Below are 15,991 nucleotides of genomic sequence, written 5' to 3' on the forward strand. Positions count from 1 at the left end.
CGATTTAACTAGATTGACCGGGTTTAACCATTTCGACCGTCGACCGGTTTAACCGAAAAAAGACCGATTGGGTGAATTAAGAGTTAAGACAGTAACGGTCAACCGGTAAAAACTGGTTCGGTCGACCGGTTAATAAAAAAAATCGGTCTGACCGAACAGCACTACATAGTACTTACATAATTGATAATACTAAATTCGGTCAAGACCGATTAAACAGTTTTGGTCGAATTATCCTGACTGATTTAACCGAAATGACCGAATTCGGTCTTGACCGAATTAAGGTAGTAACGATCTAACCGGTCAAACCCGGTCCGGTTGACCGGTTAATAAAAATATCGGTCTGACCGAACAGCACTAGTTAAATACTCACGAACATGTTTGACATCCTGATGACATGGTATTTTGTGTCAGTATTCTAATGTTAATTTCTTAACTGCAACGTTAACACAGTGTCCAATTTCCTGTGGAATATCTGTTTTGATTAGCATTGTAAACAATTTATCCTCACGAACACCGACTGCAATTACACGATTATTAATTTTAAATGTGCAACCTTTACAGTCTGTCACCATTGTTATTCCTTTATCAAGGCATGCCCCACAAGAAAATAAATTTACCTTTAGATCAGGTACATACAAAACATTTTCTAAGTAGCCTTTTATCCACTTATTGTCAACATAAGTATGAATATTTATGTTACCTTTTCCGACTGCCATAATGTGCTTACCATCTCCAATACGTACATGAGAATGCACATCAAAATGTTTACAATCGACGAACCACTCTTTTCGATTTGTCATGTGGTCGCTCGCACCTGAGTCTACATACCATTTGTCTGAGTCGTCGATTTCTTCAATTTTTCTTAGTGCACCAATAAGCGCCAAACCGGAAGTTGATTTATTTTCTTCTTGTTCCTTTTTGAATATCCTGTAGTCCCTTTTTCAATGTCCTGTTTTTTTACAATGATTGCATTTTCCTGGTTTTGTATTATCATTTTTACTCACGTATTTTTGACTTTTATTATACTTGCCTTTGGTTGCAGTCAAAGCACTACTTTCAGCACCATCATCACGGACCTCCTGTCCTTGCACTTGTCGTGTTTCTTCCAACATCAATCGAGTGGTTAACTGTTCTAGCGTTCTGTTTGCACTATGCATTGAGTCCCATGCACTGTAGAAGTGCCTATAGGTATCAGGTAATGTCATCAAAATTTTTGTAATCAACATTGATTCTGAGATAGGTTCTCCCAATTGTTTTAGTTGTCTACTTAGATTTTCTAATTTTGAAATATGACCTGCTATATTGTCTTTTGGATCCATTGTATAACGATAGAACTTTTGTTGTACTATTGTTATGCTTGTGTCCGACATCTGTTCATACACACTAAGTAATTTGTTCCACATACCATTTGCTGTGTCACAGTTCATAATGTATTGTAGAGGTTGTTCATCTAACGATGTGACAATACATTTTTGAGCCTTATTATCTGCCCTTTTCCATATTGAAAAATCAACGCTATGCCTTTTTCTCGCTTCATCTTCAGTTGCATTACCGATTTTTGCTAAAATTGGTTTCTTTAATTTTCCTGTTACTACATCAAATATTTCAGCTGCATTCATGATTACCTTAATTTGAAATTTCCACATGTCCCAATTTGATGCATCTTTGAGTTTGTTGATTTTATATTGTTCGTTCTCCATATTTAAAAAAACGTAAATATACACTATCTGCACACTAACAAACGCACTCACACTACAATGCACTTACTTCGCGAATTATTATTGATGTAAACTGTCTGTACACAAAACACGCAATTCGTTAATCAATTATTATCTTATAACTATTCACAACTTTATTATAAAGACTTACTACTGGGCCCATAACCTGTTGAAGTACACAGATATACAGAAGTTAAAGGTAAATAATAATAAAATCGGATATATATTATATAATAATAAGTATAATGATACGATGTACAATAGTGTTACGAGGCGTAATACAAATCAACGACTAACTATGTATACCCGGCTACACTACACAAGACATATATGCTATAGTATTATACAAATGCATAGTCAGCGTCTACTGAACTACATCGTGAATATATTACTTATACACTACATTATATAGGGTGTTTTGTTTATAATTTCAACACTTTCCCTTAAACAATACACCCTTATACATCAATATTTATAACTCCTAACATCTCCCTTAGCTCATTGAACCGCGTTCGTGGAGTTGGCTTTGTCATAATGTCCGTAATCTGCTCCTTGCTGGATATGTACTCCAATGAAAACAATCCCTCATTGAACTTTTCTCTTATATAGTGGTAGCGAACATCTATGTGCTTTGTTTTTCTATGAAACACTGGATTTTTTACGAGTTTAATCGCACTTTGATTGTCTCCATACATTGTTGGCACCATTTTTGGCTGGTCCAGCAATTCACCTAAAAACAATTTTAACCAAGTTAATTCTTGTACTGCTTGACTTAAAGCTATGTACTCTGATTCAGTTGTGCTAAGGCTAACACACTGTTGACGACGTGAACTCCATGCTATACTTCCAGATCCTAATGTAAATACTGACCCTGATGTTGACCTTATTGTATCCAAGTCACCTGCATAGTCAGCATCACTGTATCCCTTTAACATGAGTTTTTGTCTAGAACTAAATATCAATCCAAAATTAATAGTTCCCTTTATATATTTAAAAATTCGTTTCACTGCTGTCCAGTGTTGTTCCTTTGGATCCTCGATGTATCTACTAACTAGATTTACTGAAAAAGTTATGTCTGGTCTTGTAATCTGACTGAGATATAATAAGCTTCCGACTGCTTCACGATATGGGACTTTACTAATTAGATTAGTATTTTGTTGCTTGTCATCTAATGAATGTTGAGGGTCTGCTGGTATTTGAACTGGATTTGCGTCAGTCATATTGAACTTCTTCAATATTCTTTTACAATACAACCCTTGGTGCATTACAATTGATCCATCAGATTTTTGCTCAATTTCTGTACCTAAAAATTGATTCAATTCTCCTTTGGTAATATTGAAATGTTGTCTCAAATATTCCATTAATGCATTTACATCCTCACTCGATGTAGCTGCAACTAGACCATCATCAAGAAATATAGCGACGATTAATACTTTGTTATTTTCTCTATTAACAAAAACACAGGGATCTGCTTTTGTTTCTAATAGATTAAAGTTAAGAAGAAAAGTTTTAAACTTTATGTTCCAACATCGTGGTGACTGTTTTATACCATATAAACTGCGTTGAAGTCTGCACACCATTTCAGTACCATCGTTGAACCCATCTGGTTGTCTCATGTAAATTTCTTCGTCCAAATCTCCATATAAAAACGCTGTTTGAATGTCAAATTGTCGAAGTTGTAATTGTTCTGCTGCTGATATAGCTAATATAGACCGAATTGAATCAAACTTTACTACAGGACTAAACGTTTCATTAAAATCAATACCGAATATTTGACTATACCCTTTTGCTACTAGCCTAGCCTAGTATCGATCAATATGTAAATTAACATTGTATTTTGTTCTATACACCCAACCACAGTTTACAATAGTTCTGTCCTTAGGTAACTTTACGAGAGACCAAGTTCCGTTTTTTTCAAGAGATTCCATTTCATTGTTCATAGCTTCCATCCATTTTTCTGAATTTTGTGACTCCACAGCTTCCTTGAAATTCAATGGATCGGATTCGACTACGAAAAATTCTGAATTATCATAACGAAATGGTTTCTTAATATTACTTCTGTCTCGCAAGTTGTACACATTGACATTTGACCCATTTCCGTGTTCATGTTCTTGATTTTCAAGATCTACACTTATTGGTCCAAATTCATTTTCTGTGACATCATCTCCTTCTGGTTTATTGCTGTGTTCTAATGTGCCATCGTTGTGTAAACAAAGAACATCAATGTTGTTACTATCATTTAAATTATTAGAACATTCTACAAGTTGGTCATTTACAACATTTTCATCCTTGAAAATGACGTCTCTACTAAGTGTCACCTCGTTATTTTCTTTATACCAAATACGATACCCTTTTGAAGTTTCTGAATATCCAACAAAGTATCCTTTTTGACTTTTCGCATCCCACTTCCTCCATCGTTGTTTTGGAACTAAACTATATGCATTTATTCCAAATTCTACCAACTTTTCTATTTTAGGGAGTTTATCAAACCATAACTCGTATGGAGTTTTACATACTTTCCCTGAATTACCAGTATAATTTAATGAGAACACTATTGTATTGACTGCTTCTGCCCACAGTATTTTGGAAAATTCTTGGCATATATCATTGTTCTGGCTGCCTCACAAATAGTCCTCATTGAACGTTCAGCTTTTCCATTTTGTTCAGGAGTATAAGGTACACCTGTTTCATGCTTTATACCAAGATGATTTAGAATTGATTGAACTTCGGAATTCTTATACTCTAATCCACAGTCACTTCTAATAGTTTTAATAACATTTTTCGTTTGAGTTTTAACCATACTCAGAAAACAATTAAGTTTTTCTTTAACCTCAGATTTATGTTTCATAAAATAGACATAGTATATTTAGAATAATCATCTTTAAATATAATGAAATATTTTTTACCTCCTAGTGAATTCTCTTCCATGGGTCCACATACGTCGCTGTGTATTATTTGCCCTGGTTCAGTTGTTATTGTTTCGCTCTGAGTGAACGTCTCCTTATGCTGTTTGCCATAGATGCATGGTTCACAGAATAACTGTCCTTGTATATCTATCTAGCGAAACCACAGCCCGCCTAGCTGTGAGTTTCGCGACCGTGGACGCACGGTGTAGATCGCGTCCCCGGGTTGCGGATTGGGGAACGCCCGGTTCCCTCGGTTCGCCGAGTCAGGTAGCCGGCGAATAACTAATACCCGGCCGCGGACAGCTTCGATCAAATGACCCGTAGTTCCGGACAGAATGTCCTCTGGGCCGGTTCACGGTCGCCGGTTGGGTTAGCTACCAACCCAGCCGGTGGTGCTCTTAACACGAGTTGAGAGCACGGGCGCCGGAGCTCGCTCCGTCCAGCAGCCGGGCGTCTCAGTGTAAGCCGGGTCCGGGCATGTCTCTGGGACACAGCGGTGAGTGCTTGCGGGCTCGCGGCTGACGGCTCGTCTGCTTACGAGCCCCTAAGTCGTCAAGCGAGGTTGGTCGCCGCACAATGTCCCACCTTTAGATTGAAAGGCAGGGCTTTCATCAGTTTGGGCAGGGCGTCAACGGCTCAGCAGGCACCGGGTCGGGACGTTCGGCCAGACTGACCCCAAGATACGGGTCCTTGCTGATGACGGTTCGAAAGGGTGGTGGCCAAGATTAGTTTCGCACCTCGCGGACGCTCGTCCGCGGTGAAGGCAAACCAATGCCTTGGTCTTGCCGGACTAAACTGGTAGCTCTCCAGGGGGTGACAGTCTACTGAAGACACTTCAGTACCACGGGAGTGAGCGGGGCCCCGTCGGCAACGACGCCGCTCACCGCGGGCGTCCAGAGATGGTTCACGCCCCTGGACGTCCGTTGCCGGTAGGAATCGTGGGGGCAGTTTTCTTACGAATACTTTGTGGTTAAGTCAATAGATGCTTATTTTAAGTTCTCGCTGACAGGCGAAAACCTCTGATGAACGGCCGCCACGACCCGGGGGCGCGAGTCTCCGGTTCGTTGTCAGTTCCTCTCGGGTGTTTAGCCGCTATACCGGTGTAGTATCACCGGAGGTTGGGCGTTACCAGAAATACTCGGTGTGGAGATAGCACACAGCCGGACCAGGCGAATTCAGGCGGCACTTGGCCTGTCTTCTTGGTACGGGACCTCGGTCCCGGTGCTCGTGGTCCTTAGACGACGCGCGGCCGGCGTACTGGGCCACCGTACGTCGACCGTGAACCTCCGCGGCTCTCGACTAGCGCACAGCGCTAATGTGAGGTCCGCGGTTGTAGCCGCAAGGCGCCGAAAGCCGGGAGTCTTCGTGTCCTTGTATATCTGTAAATTGTATTTCATTGTGTTTTAAATACTCACGAACATGTTTGAAATTCTGATGACATAGTATTTTGTGCCAGTGTTCCAATATTAATTTCTTAACTGCAACGTTAGCACAGTGTCCAATTTCCTGTGGTATATCTGTTTTGATTAGCATTGTAAACAATTTATCCTCACGAACACCGACTGCAATTACACGATTATTAGTTTTAAATGTGCAACCTTTACTGTCTGTCACTATTGTAATTCCTTTATCAAGGCATGCCCCACAAGAGAATAAATTTACCTTTAGATCAGGTACATATAAAACATTTTCTAAGTAGCCTTTTATCCACTTATTGTCAACATAAGTATGAATATTTATGTTACCTTTTCCGACTGCCATAATGTGCTTACCATCTCCAATACGTACAAGAGAATGCACATCAAAATGTTTATAATCGACGAACCACTCTTTTCGATTTGTCATGTGGTCGCTTGCACCTGAGTCTATATACCATTTGTCTGAGTCGTCGATTTCTTCAATTTTTCTTTGTACACCAATAAGCGCCAAACCGGAAGTTGATTTCTATTTTTCTTGTTCCTTTTTGAATATCCTGCAGTCCCTTTTCCAATGTCCTGGTTTTTTATAGTGATGGCATTTTCCTGGTTTTGTATTATCATTTTTACTAACGTATTTTTTACTTTTATTATACTTGCCTTTGGTTGCAGTCAAAGCACTACTCTCAGCACCATCGTCACGGACCTCCTGTCCTTGCACTTGTCGTGTTTCTTCCACCATCAATCGAGTGGTTAACTGTTCTAGTGTTCTGTTTGCACTATTCATTGAGTCCCATGCACTGTAGAAGTGCCTATAGCTATCAGGTAATGTAATCAAAATTTTTGTAATCAACATTGATTCTGAGATAGGTTCTCCCAATTGTTTTAGTTGTCTACTTAGATTTTCTAATTTTGAAATATGACCTGCTATATTGTCTTTTGGATCCATTGTATAACGATAGAACTTTTGTTGTACTATTGTTATGCTTGTGTCCGACATCTGTTCGTACACACTAAGTAATTTGTTCCACATACCATTTGCTGTGTCACAGTTCATAATGTATTGTAGAGGTTGTTCATCTAACGATTTGACGATACATTTTTGAGCCTTATTATCTGCCCTTTTCCATATTGCAAAATCAACACTATGCCTTTTTCTCGCTTCATCTTCAGTTTCATTACCGATTTTTGCTAAAATTGGTTTCTTTGATTTTCCTGTTACTACATCAAATATTTCAGTTGCATTCATGATTACCTTAATTTGAAATTTCCACATGTCCCAATTTGATGCATCTTTGAGTTTTTTGATTTTATATTGTTCGTTCTCCATATTTAAAAAAACGTAAATGTACACTATCTGCACACTAACAAACGCACTCACACTACACTGCACTTACTTCGCGAATTGTTATTGATGTACACTGTCTGTACACAAAACACGCAATTCGTTAATCAATTATTATTTTAATAACTATTCACAACTTTATTATAAAGACCTTACTACTGGGCCCATAACCTGTTGAAGTACACAGATATACAGAAGTTAAAGGTAAATAATAATAAAATCGGATATAATATATAATATAATAATAAGTATAATGATACAATGTACAATAGTGTTACGAGGAGTAATACAAATCAACGACTAACTATGTATACTACACAAGACATATATGCTATAGTATTATACAAATGCATAGTCAGCGTCTACTGAACTACAGCGTGAATATATTACTTATACACTACATTATAATATAGGGTGTTTTGTTTATAATTTCGACAAATATGTATTTATTTATAGTAAAATATATTATGGTATAATATGCATGTTATGAACTTTTCAGTTATATCCGAGTATAAAGCAATTTGTAGGCTTGGAACTAAAAGTTGCTATTTAAAAATATAGTATTACTCATTTAGGAAATTTAAGACATCAAACCGTATTATCACTTATCCTTTTGTAAACTACCTATGCTTTTTAATAATTGACAAATGTCTATTCAATTTCACTGCAAAGATACAACATTTGGTTATAAAACTTTGGTTGATATCCAAAATGTATATGGTATCCAAATTTTTTTTTTAAATTAAAAGATTCATTTAAAAATTAAAAATTAAAAAGTATAATTCTCTAAATAATGACTCAGCATGAAAGTTTATGAGAAAAGTGTCTTAACTCATCTGAAAAATAAACCTGTGTACCACATAATTTTCGGTAAAGGTGTATGAATTATATTAATTTAAATACACAATATGGTTTTAAATAATAGATTTACAGTAATTGGGATCAAACTAATAAATTTACAAATACGACGTGTGCTATATTTGTCAGTCGTCAGCGATTAATTTGTAAAATACCGATAAGTCAATCTGCTATATTATACTTAGTAGACTACGCGTGAAATTCATCACCCACTACCAAAGCCAAAGTTATTTATATGTAAAATTTAAACTCAATCATTATAAAACAAAATTTTTCGAGGACGGAGACCATGTATCAGTTTATAATATTACAAAGTATTTTTTTTCATGATTAGTATTTTTATCATTTATTAGTAATGTATTTTGAACTCTGAGTGGAGCGGTGTGCTTGTATGTTTTTTGTAAATAATGTACCTACACGTTCTATAATGTACGCGAAGTTGCCTCCCCCCCACTTTGTCCGAATGATTTCAAAATACCACCAAAAAATTGCAAATTAATTTCAAAAAATGATTTACAATTGGCAAAACTCGATTTGCAATTAGTTGCAATTAGTTTGCAATTAATTGGCAGTAGTTTGAAGTCAATCGGACAAAGTGGGGGGCAACATGAAGTTGGCCTCCCCAATTTTGAATTTGATTTTACTCAAAACTGTACGATTTGCAATTAACGAAACTGGATTTGCAATTATTTGGTGGTATTTTGAAATCATTCGGACAAGGTGGGGGTGGGGAGCAACGTCATGTACATCGTTCTATAGCAGAAATAAATGGTTCAATTTTAAACATTAATAAAGGTTTCTAATAGCAAATTGTATCTAGTGTAACAACTAAAAAGGTACTGCTTTAAAAATATCAAACATCGATCGCCATAATTCTTTAAAAAAAAAAAACGAAAATACAGGTTTTTGTTTCTTTCCGGTTCTTAAAAAATGAACATTTCGTTTCCTGTTTTGGATTCATACTTATGTAAAATAATCTGGTTAGGTTCTTTAAAAATTATAATAATATATTGGAGCGTCAATCACGGCGGTTCAATACAAATTTTCAACCAGATATCCTATTTTCCTAACGTTTGCTTAGGACTAAGCATAAAACAAAAAAAAAATAAAAAATGTACTCATCACTGTCATTTAATGTACAACCCCGTTTCAAATAATAAACCAAAATTAATCTTAAAATACCTTTCCATAAAAGTGAAAATATCGATTCCGGTAAAGTTCTGGCTCTAAATTAATTGAAATAAGGGCTCCGGCGAGGTTCTGCTATTAAAATTAATTTAAGTAAAGGTTTTATTGAGGTTCTGATTCCTAATATTTAAAGGGTTTCAGTTTCAAGACAAATTAATTTAGGTAAGGTTAAAGTCCCTGATATGAACCTTCTTTGAAATCACAAACATTTTTCTATGATATTATAGCTCCAGTCAGAATCTAAACATTTAAAAGAAAATTACAATGCAAAATTATAATATTATGTAGGTAGGTACATATCACATATTCAAAGTTAATAAATAATACGTACATGCATCTACTGTAAAAAATAATAAGTCCTTCATATAATTAATTTATTATACTAAATGTTGTACAGTTAATCAAACAAATACATCAAAACTACACCCCATTGAAAATGTCAAAACAAAATTTGGATACGTACAACAACAATTATAGGTGGGTACTTGTGCATAAGAACGAATAGTTGGTATACCCATATAGCCACACATATTAAAACAAGATAGGAAGTGAAATTTTTTGCAAAAAAATGGTACGAAAAAAATTTAAATATAAAAGAAAAAAACCCAGAAAAGCTGGTTTCCCGACTGGAGTCGTACCCTCCCCTGTCGCCGGAGGGTTTTATCACGTAAAAAAGTTCTTTCAAATAATTTAAAATTTGAAACGTCGTTTCTTAAAGTAACTGCTTTAAAAAATATTGAAAATATAAAGTAGAAATGTATTTTACGACCATTTAAAATTAAAATTTGTATGGACTTCATCGAAATCACAAACATTTTTAATTTATATTACATCTTCATTCAGAATCCAAACATTTAAAGGACAATTTCTACGCAAAATAACATTATTATATACCAAATACATATTAAAAACAAATAAATAACACTTACCACGTCCACCTGTAGTTAATAAAGATAAATTAATTAAAATAGATTGTAGGTACATTTATATTATATCAAAATTAATGTAATAATATAGATTTTAGGGGAAAAAGTCTTTCAGTAGTTATATAATGGCATTCTAAACTTTAATCGTGAATTTATTTTATTAAATATTGCACAGTAAATCAAACAAATAACTAAAAAAAACTGCAATTGGAGGTGCTTTTGGAAAATAGCGATTAGTATAGCCATCCTTGTATTACGATAAGATAGAGAGATAATATTATTCCCAAGTGATCTATAACTATTAGTTATATTGAATAATCAAAATTACTTCAAAAACAGTGAAAAGTGAATTAATTCAGATACATCTAAAAGAAATAATAGTCAGAAACAGTAGACAATAGTCAAATTGTAAAAATATAGAACGGCCACTTTTTTTTTTATCAATTAAATTTTGAATTTTAAATTTCACAACATGGTGGACTGACAGAGTCAACAAATCCAGTCATTGTTAGGTTATGCGTCTAATGATAATCATGAATACATTTTATCAAATCAATAATTTGAAAAATAATAGAATAAGGTGGTTCAAGAACAGTTTCTGAACAAACATAACTTTGAAACAGGATATAAATAAGTATTTACACAACAATCTTTGATTTGTCATCTGGTCATTCCAGGATATAGTACATTAAAAATAATAGAATAAACATAAATTATACATACTGATAAAAACTGTAAAAAATATAATAATATAACAAAGTTATTAATAATACAATATGAAATTTATAGTTTAATTCAATTTGATTGACCCCTTTGGTTCTCTCCAACGTTAATAAAAATGTATGCATTGTGATGCATAAATTATAGTGATAATATTGAGGAACGCATATTATTTTAAAATAGCCTAAATTATTTCTACTAATATGAAGGGTAATTCATTTTTATTTTATAAAATCCAGCTTTTTTTATATTCTAACATTTTTTACAACAGAGATTGAAAATTTAATTTTAGACAAGAAAATTTTTGAAAATAAATTGTTATGCTTAAATTAAGACATAATGAACAACATGTACTTTTCTAACGTTTCTGATCTACAATGTCTATCTGTATCTACAAATAGCAATTTAAGCCATAATGAGTAAAATATATAATATTTAAATATAAGTGTGAAATCTCACAGTAAAAAGATTTTACAATTTAATGATATACAATTTAATAAAAAAAATTACTTATTTACCTAAAATATCTACAAAAAAATTAAGATAATTATTAATAAACTAATACTACCTATATATAATTAACACATAGTTCGACATTTCAAATAGAGGTACTTTTAGTTTAAAAATTAATAACTTTTTTCAATTATAATTTCGGTAAAAAGAAATTGCAAGTCATTAACATGTTAAGTCAGATTTAAAATGTGTATTGTTAATCATTATAAGTTAATTGTAATAAGTGGCTTGAAAAAAAATGATTTATACTTAAATAAACAACAAAATATAAAGGTCTATAATGTTATTGTCACAATTGGAATTTAAAAAGTAAAAAATAATGACAAAAATAATACGGGTTCGTATGAGAGTTTTCATTTAAGAAGTTTCCTGTACTAGTATGATTTTGATGAAATATTATTATTTTGTAAATAACAGTAATTTAAATTATGATATACTATACACATAACTTTGTTACAATAACTTGAAATATAATAAATAAATACACAAAAATGCATACCTCTTAAAAAACCTATTAAAAAAATAAATTAGTTTAATGCGTCATTTATGTTTATATTTATATTAATTATTCATTTATCAACATAATAACCATTTCAAATATACCTCTACTGTTTACAAATATATTATATTATATTTATGATTTTATAGCGCTTTATATAAATATATTAAACTATATCAAATCTTGACAATTGCAAATTTTTATCCTAATTTTAACTTAATAACTTATCGGTTCTTATCAAGTAGGAGGTATCTCAACACTCAATATAGGAAAACTCAAGTGTCGTTAAGTTCATCATAATACAATACTAAACTATATATTATAGTTACTTCACAAAAGCAGTCTTCAATATTTTCACAAATGTTTATTATTGCATTAACATAAGTCGGATATGTGTACATATTGTTAGTCAGTATAATTTATTTGTATTAAGTGATATCAAATGATATAGGTTAGAAATACGTATATTATAAGAGCTTCCATTTGAAAAATTTCCTGTTTTGGTATAATTTGGATTAAAATATATTTTTTTATTTATAACCTATTTAACGCCTATTAGGTCAATTTTAAATAGGTAAAAAAAATATATTAATGAAACATACTTAATATTACAATAGTTTTTTTTTTTTTTGTACAATTGTTTCGAAATAATTCACAGAACATTATATAATTTGGATTGTAGCAGTGTTGGTGACACAATTAAAGATATACAGGTTGCACATCGCCCTATAGTAAACCGCTTCCAGACTGATTTACAAAGTGACTATAAAAATCAGCTGTTAATAATTAACCAGTGGCGCCCATGTGATGAAATTTAGAACTAATTTTAAACTATATTACATATTATTATGATAAGAAGGTAATATAGATATAATATATTTTATATTTTACCGCCTTTTTATGTATTTGAATTTTGATTTTATGATATAGTATAAATAAGATATAGTATTAAAGTATATCTTTAACCGTATGTTTATGAGTATTTCGGTATTAGTAATATTTGTTATAAATCGTGAATCGGTATTCTAGTAGCTTGTACTAGTGTCAATTGTTAAACTTGTTATATTATTGTTTAAAATGACTTGCTGTGTTCCTTCATGTAAAACAAAAAATAAAAGTACCTTCTTAGTTCCTAAAGATGAAACTTTGTTGTATCTGTGTGAACAATCAATTGGCTTTCAATTAAAGCCAAGTTCAAGAATTCTCGAATTACATTTTGAGACGGATGATATTATAAAAACATGGGAATCTGAACAAGGTATAAGTAAATATATTGTAAGTATTAAATATCAATTTTATTTTATTAATAAATCCTCAATATTATAATTATTAACAGTCTTTCTTTCTCGACAGATATGTCGAAAAAGATCAAAACTTCGTCCAGGAGCAATTCCAAAAAATATTTATTTCACTGAAAGTGTCGATAGTACAAGTTTGGACATACAAAATTGTAACATCGATGAACTAAGTGGTCCATCACCAAAAAAAATGAAGGTATTACTATTTTCATTTAGACTCGTTGACTATTATTTTTTTTATAATTGATAAAAACTTTTTTTAGATTTCTGAAGATGCTTATAGTGTAGCACAAGATCATTGCTATACTGCAAAATCTCCAACTAATACTGCCCCAACAGAAATTAATAAGGTTATTTGACGGTACATTTAGTATTCTGCTCAATTAATATAACTTATTATGTACTTGCTTTTGGGTTTAGATATCTTCAAAAAGTTCAAACAATTTAGAATTTTTTAAATTAGCTCGACAGAATATTAATTTGATCAACATTCCATACAAATGGTTCTTCAATAACAGTCATAAACCGGGAATTGGTGAAATAATTGGATTTTTTAAGCTTGGTGAATTTAAAGAAGATTTATTTAGATCATTGGAGAAACAACTGGTGCTAACTGAAGGTAAATTTGTGGACTTCCAATTTTTAAACTAATACTCATTATTTTGAAATTGGTAATTATAGATTTAAACATATTTATACAAGTAAATGGTAAAGAAATTGCAAAAACTAAATTAGGGCTTTCAGAAAATTATATACCCAAATGTATGGATGATATAGAAAATGTATTGAAATTATTAGACAGTGCTATACTATGTCAGGGTGTGGGATCAATAAAAAAATATGATGACATACAATCAACATTAGGTCCTAAATGTGAGAAATTGTTTGATCAGTGGCACCACTCAAGCTGTACACAAATACTAACTAATAATGGACAATTCTCTAGATCTAGGTAACTATTTTAATCTTATATTAATTCCAAATTTAATTTATGCTTAAACTATATTTAATATAAATTTTATAATTTTAATGTTTCAGTAATATATGTTTGTGGTGCAGACGTTTGTTGTATATTATTAAGAACAAAGAATCTCGAAAGTCTAAAAGACCATATTTTTCTCCAAATAAAATGAAAACAATCAAGCACCTAAAAAAAGTTAAATAATTATGTTATTAAACAGAAATATTCAAGAGCGTCTCTAAAAATTGCTCGTTTACAACGAGATTTGATTGAAATTCAAAACAAGATGAAAGACATTTCAGATTCCAGTCTTAATAATATGCTAAATGCTTCTAATATACCTGAGTGCCAGACAAAACTAATCCAAGAAATATTTAATGCTGCAAAAATGAAAAATCCTAAGAATCGGAAATACAGTGAAAACTGGATGCTACTATGTCTGTTATTTCAAATTAGGTAGGATTATACTTTTATTCCTATTTTGCAAAAACTATATTTTTTAATTTCATAATATGAATTATTGATATTATAAAATATTAATTATAGATCACCTAGTGGTTATACATTTTTAAGAGAACAGAATATATTACCCTTGCCATGTGTCAACTCAATAAGGAAACATTTACTAGCTGTGAAAATAGGATGTGGTTTTGATCCAAATTTGTTCAAATTATTAAAAAAAAATTTTCAGCTAAAACTGGGAATCAAAAAATAGGAATTCTGCTGTTGGATGAAATGTTTTTAAGGGAAAGTCTTAGTGTTAATAGTCGAACCCTTACCTATTCTGGACTTGAGGATTACAGAGATGAAATAAAATCAAACAAAAACTCAAATCTAAAAGCCAATCATGGATTGGTTTTTATGTGGCAGAGCTTAGCCGATAATGTAGTACAACCAATAGCAGTTTTTGCATCTCATGGGCCTGTATAAGGTATTTATTTTCAATACATATTGAATACAATATTATAAAAATTAATACACAAAATATTTTTGCAGGAGTTGATATTGCAAAACTGTTAATAAAAGCAATTGTGTTAATTGAAAACGCAGGTGGGCATGTAGTTGGTGTAACAAGCGATGGTGCATCAACAAACCGTACCATGTGGAACACTTTAGGGGTACATTTTTAAAAAAAAATACAATTATTTAACTAAAAAGTAAAAATTATATATATAATGTTTATGTAACTGATATTGTTGTAGGTGTCAGCTAAAAAAGATAATTTTCAAAATTATTTTCAAAACCCGTTTAACAGTTCTAAAAAGGTATACGTGTTTTCGGATGCTCCACATCTTTTAAAAACTGTTAGAAATCGATTATTTAGTAACAAAATGTTGAAGGTGAAATTATTTTAAATAAATTTTGAAATAAAATACTTTGTAAATATTTTTAATCATACATACAAATATTTATTTTAGATAAACCCATCATTACCTCCAATTAAATGGGAACATTATTCTAGTATTTTCAAAATAGAATGTAACAGTCTTACAAAAGTATGTCCTAAATTAACAAAACACCACTTTGAGTTAAACAATCTTTCAAAGATGAAAGTCAAATATGCAGCACAAGTATAATTAATATAAATAAAACAAACAAATAGTTAAAATGTTACTTAAATTTTAAATATTTTTAGTATATTTA

The 15,991-nt window shown here is 32.0% G+C and overlaps 3 protein-coding genes across 3 annotated transcripts in view; all 3 read right to left on the minus strand.

Moving 5' to 3' along the window:
* LOC100302370 (uncharacterized) overlaps positions 1-15,991 on the minus strand; it is a gene marked incomplete in the record, with an annotated part of 74,783 nt that overhangs the window by 4,786 nt on the left and 54,006 nt on the right. Inside the window, 5 exon segments of the mRNA NM_001162871.1 lie at positions 9,762-9,770; positions 10,360-10,368; positions 11,080-11,088; positions 11,595-11,603; positions 12,089-12,098. Of these exon segments, the coding sequence (NP_001156343.1) occupies positions 9,762-9,770; positions 10,360-10,368; positions 11,080-11,088; positions 11,595-11,603; positions 12,089-12,098 (46 nt within the window).
* LOC115033221 lies at positions 408-1,619 on the minus strand. The gene is made up of 2 exons (XM_029485416.1): positions 1,027-1,619; positions 408-927 (listed from the first exon to the last, which is right to left on the minus strand). The coding sequence occupies exons 1-2, from the start codon at positions 1,617-1,619 to the stop codon at positions 408-410; spliced, it is 1,113 nt and encodes a 370-aa protein (XP_029341276.1).
* Positions 5,924-7,288, minus strand: LOC115033222. The gene is made up of 2 exons (XM_029485417.1): positions 6,696-7,288; positions 5,924-6,530 (listed from the first exon to the last, which is right to left on the minus strand). The coding sequence occupies exons 1-2, from the start codon at positions 7,286-7,288 to the stop codon at positions 5,924-5,926; spliced, it is 1,200 nt and encodes a 399-aa protein (XP_029341277.1).

This window comes from Acyrthosiphon pisum, chromosome X (genome assembly GCF_005508785.2).
Source record: "Acyrthosiphon pisum isolate AL4f chromosome X, pea_aphid_22Mar2018_4r6ur, whole genome shotgun sequence".
Classification (NCBI taxonomy): domain Eukaryota; kingdom Metazoa; phylum Arthropoda; class Insecta; order Hemiptera; family Aphididae; genus Acyrthosiphon; species Acyrthosiphon pisum.